The 5000-nt window shown below is 35.2% G+C and overlaps 1 protein-coding gene across 1 annotated transcript in view; it reads right to left on the reverse strand.

The window, feature by feature from the left end:
- Positions 1–3180: 3180 nt before the first annotated feature.
- Positions 3181–5000, reverse strand: part of LOC122248143 (endothelin-converting enzyme-like 1) — a 113852-nt gene continuing 112032 nt past the window's right edge. Inside the window, exons 14-16 of the mRNA XM_086541071.1 lie at positions 4521–4616; positions 4165–4241; positions 3181–3677 (exon numbers count right to left, since the gene is read on the reverse strand). Of these exons, the coding sequence (XP_086397197.1) occupies positions 3575–3677; positions 4165–4241; positions 4521–4616 (276 nt within the window). The 3' untranslated portion in view covers positions 3181–3574. The remainder of the gene's footprint in view (positions 3678–4164; positions 4242–4520; positions 4617–5000) is intronic.

Raw genomic sequence — 5000 nt, forward strand, 5'->3', positions numbered from 1 at the left:
ATGTGTGTGTGTATGTGTGTGTGTGTGTGTGTGTGTGTGTGTGTGTGTGTGTGTGTGTGTGTGTGTGTGTGTGTGTGTGTGTGTGTGTGCGTGTGTGCGTGTGTGCGTGTGTGCGTGTGTGCGTGTGTGCGTGTGTGCGTGTGTGCGTGTGTGCGAGTGTGCGAGTGTGCGAGTGTGCGTGTGTGCGTGTGTGCGTGTGTGCGTGTGTGCGTGTGTGCGTGTGTGTGTGTGCATTGGGAAGTGTCTGTACATGTGTGAATTTCCATTAGCAAATAGGTATGGACTGGCAATGCCTTGAAACTGCTGAATCAAAATCACATAGACTGGACTTTACAAAGGGAATGTTTGAAACATTAGCATGGTAAATATAGAGTCTAGTTCATACATTCACTACAAATTCAAAAAGGACCTTGCATATTCAAGTGGTGTGAGAAGAAAAGTGAGAATCCAATACTCAGGGTTAATTTTTGCTGTTCCAATTTTGGGGTTCCTACTGAACTGACACCTGTTTCAGAGAAAATCTGATAATCTTCTTAAGTCTACCAAAAAGACAAAAGAAGAAGAAGAAGAAGAAGGAAAATCACGATAAATTCGCTTTTGAGAACACCTGTAACTTTATGGACTATCTAGTACAGTATTAGAAAACAGCACACTCACAAAATTTAATTACAGGCTTATTTTCTCCTTAAAAATATCGAGAAAAATAGACATGCCCAGTTTTTCTGAGCTCTGTGTTTAATTTCTAGGTCAAGCACAGAGCTAAATATCAGCTCTATGACCTCAGGATGGTAATCTTTTTATCTTACAAAATTACTTGATTACATTACAGAAGACATCGAATTAATTATTGAAACTCAAGCTCCTCCCATCTTAGGATAAAAATCTACTGAGATATCACTGTGTTTCAGTCTAATTGTATTCTAAAAAGGTAGAACAAGAAAAAGTAAAGAGATATTGCATATAGAGATCGATGTAACAACTTTTTCTGATAAATTCCTAAATATGAGTTCAATGCAGACTGTTCCCAGAAAAAAAATCTGTATTGAATTCTTTCCTTGAAGAATCAATCTATAAAGTCAGAGACTGTGATAACTACAACTGACATGACGAGTTTTCCTGGCATATCCACAAAACAATAAAATATGAAAAACTTTTGACTAACTAAAGAAAATTTTGGAGAAAAAAAAAATCTATTATGAACTATACTAAAGTATATCCACACTATTTTTTTTAACCTCCTTTTGTATAACAAAGAATATTATAAATGCAGCATATTATTTTCCTCTCAATCCACTGAAATTTGCAAAGAAACAAATGCTGTCCATATACTGTATTGACAAACACATCCATAACCAAAGCTAAATTGTGTAAAGCTATGCTTTAAGACCAACAAAATAAAGACTACGAATTTGCTCTCTGTATTGCCATTTCAAATATCCATTGCCTACAATATTAATATAATATAATACAAATTTGCATGTGATATCACAGCCCATCAAACCATAAACTGGCTACTTCCATTGTATGTAAAGCTAGCTACTGTTCTCTTGCCCATCATATGTCTTTATTTACACAAAAAACTACTTTTATTTGAGGCAACGACTTCTTCATCATCTTCTGAGTGAGAAAAGGAATGAAAAGGAATAGGAGATATGCAGTTAAAAATGAGTAAATAATTTCCACCAAACTGAAACTGATGCAAAGGCAGAAGTTCATATTTTGGCATGCAACTCACAACAAAACTGTAAAAAAAAAAAAAAAAAAAATGATAATAGTAAGCACTATTATCATTATGAGTTATATAATCAATGATACTAATAAAATAATAATTATAATGATAACATGAATAGTAGTAATAATAACAACTGTAATAATGATAATTATAATAATAATGATTATATATATATAATTTTTTCTGTGAAGAACCCCATTGCTTCAACACTGTAAAAAATATTTTCCCACCAAATTTATCTACTATCCATATATTTATTTGTTAGTGTATAATGAATTATATTGTTATCTCTGTTAATCTAGAGTCCATTCCTCTTTCACACACCATAACATACATACATATTTCTGTACAACATTAAATCTTAGAAACAAGTTATATTACCTAGGTTATCTCTCCTAAAACCTTTTTAAAAACTCTGAATTTATTTCACTGGGCTGCAGAATTCTCTTCCTTTTGTTTACACAGAAGGGTTATTTTCTACTCTGGTTCTTTGTGTTATTCGGGTAATTTCAACAATTCCCCGATATCTTCAGTACCGGAGAAATCGAGATATGAGATGCGGGAGCTTGCTCGTTAGTTGCATGGAGCTCTCACTGTCCCTTTGGCAACTAAAAACTAGCAAACCTTTATGTTTCGAGTGTCTCAAAGAGGGAGAACTTCTCTCTCTTTATGGCACTGAGATCCTTCTCTAGTTTTGCCATGAGATAATGGATGCCTTAATCTATCCATTATGCAGTTAACTTGTACATTGTCTACCCTCTTATATGGATTTCTAGCTAGTAACAGTTTATTGTTAGTATGAATAACAGCAAAGTTGAAAATCTGAAATAAAATGCAAATCTGAAATACATATTTGAAACACAACTCAAAAGGTACAGTGCTTTAATGTAGTTAATCATATGTTAATGCACCAACAAAATACCAAATGACATCATCCTTTCTCTGTTTATATACAGCAACACCCCCCAAAAACATTATTGCTATTCAAATTTGCATTTCCAAGGGTTGGCATTTTCAACTTAGGGAGTTTAAAGGATAACACATGGATAACAGTTTCTTGGGTAACTAGAATATAACAAGAAGGCCCCATTAAGCTTACCATTTAATTTACACTGTGACGCATCTTACAGTCTAACCATTACTGCAATGGACCCTTATACAGCTGTAGTACAAAAGAAAGCAGCATAGTAGCATATAGAGCCACTGAAAAGTGTAGCCCTCAGTAGCTGTTCATATTCAATACAGAGCCGGATTACGTTACAGCATCTGTCTTGATACCTAAAGATTTTTCTCCACCATTGATTATATACCCAGAGAAAAAACTTTTTGAAAAAATAGTGACAAATGACTTCCATGAATAAAAGGCTGAAATTTCATAAAGTATAAAATCTAAGCAGGCTAAAGTTTTGAGTTCTAGTGGACATACATACATACTCTTCTTCCTCCTCGTATTTTCATTTTTTTTTTTTTCTTTCAGATTTCATACAAAATCCTGACTTCTTAAGCAGGCACTCTCTGAACACAACAGAAAGGTCTAAAGAAAAGTTTAACAATTACCTGAATCCCCATCCACCTATATATTTTAACATTTACCTCTAGGCAATTATATATCTCAGATATAAATACAGCATAAGAATACAAATAATTCCATACACCTAATTCCAATGTTCAGTAATAATATGACATTTGCTGAAACCATCTTCACATGGATCTTTTACAGGGGTTTATAAGAGTCACTGAAATCACTCACATGTAGCAGGTAATTACTGAACACATCCCAAGACCTTTCGACAATCCTGAAATCTAAAGAGACGAGGGCTTAAGATAGAGGTACTGTAGAGGTCAGTGCAGTTGGGGACACAAGTGCCTGGGGTAGTGACTGGAGTCCTTTGGGCAGGAGAAAGCATGGCTGAATTCCTTGAGCTGAGACAACACTGCCTTCAACCTGGAAAATATGGAAGAAGTTTAATTGTTTTAACCCTGTTTTTGTATTCTCTCTTTCTTTCTCTCTCTCTCTCTCTCTCTCTCTCTCTCTCTCTCTCTCTCTCTCTCTCTCTCTCTCTCTCTCTCTCTCTCTCTCTCTCTCTCTCTCTCTCTCTCTCTCTCTCTCTCTCTCTCTTCTTCTCCCGCTCTCCTTCCCCCTCTCCCTTCTCTCTCTCTCTCTCTCTCTCTATCCCTCCTCACAATCCTCTCAATCTTTCTATTTCTCCTCACCCTCCTCTCACTGTCTCTCCCTCATCCTCTTTCCTTTCCAATGTCTATCCCCTTTCAACATCCTTATTGCCATCTTCTTCTTCTCTTCCCCCAACCAATCCCTTTGCCTCCTTCCCTCCCTCTTCCTTCACCTATACCTTTACCCTCTCTGCTTCCTTCTCTCCCACCCTTAGCCCATTTCACTATTTCTCTAATAAATAGATCCAGGAAGAACATACCTAGGTTTGTTCATCAGCGATGGATTACACGTGCGCTCTATGTCCTCTTGCTGCATTGCTGTGTCTGAACATAAGCTCTGGAGAATATAAGTTACATTAATATGACATAAAACTCAAAAACATCATATCAATTCTTTATTACATTCAAAGCTAAAGCAGATATTCATCATTTGTGGTACTGTATTATCACCATATTTTCCCACTGTCTCTGGTTAAAACATAGAAAGGAATTAAAGAGTTTATATATGCCGTAAGGTGTATAACACAAATACTCCAACTAAAATCTAAACTTCAGTGTTTAATTTCTTTTCATCCTGTCCTAGGGTGTCAGTACCAGTTTTAGTGTAATTTCTTACCCCTGCATATGACATGAAGAAGATGTTTGTAGTGTTCATGCTTTCAAAGCTTGGATGCTGGGGCTGCGGTTCATTTTGCATCAGAGAGAGGTATGCCTAGAAAAGAAGACAGATAAGTAAATAAGTAAATAAATGAACCAATAAATAAATTAATAAAGAAATAGATATAGCTTTTATCTTCATAAACTATCTTTTTCCACTATCTACAATCTAAAGGGCCAGTTAAGATGTGAAAAATATATTGCTGATAATTTATTTCATTCTTCTGTAAAGTCAGAGAAACATATACATATAATTAGATATCAGTAGTCCTTCATTGACTTTCTGGTGTTTAATATATGCACAAAAGTTGAAAATAAGCTTATCCCTATCAAATTTGTCATGTCATTTCCCATTCTCTCCTATCCCTGTGTATGTATCATTACTGTTTCTTCTTTATATATCTACTGATACAATTAACAACACAGAGTTATTTTTCCT

Source organism: Penaeus japonicus, unplaced genomic scaffold, assembly GCF_977035675.1.
Source record: "Penaeus japonicus unplaced genomic scaffold, GWHDUDI00000001_assembly GWHDUDI00000010, whole genome shotgun sequence".
NCBI lineage: Eukaryota > Metazoa > Arthropoda > Malacostraca > Decapoda > Penaeidae > Penaeus > Penaeus japonicus.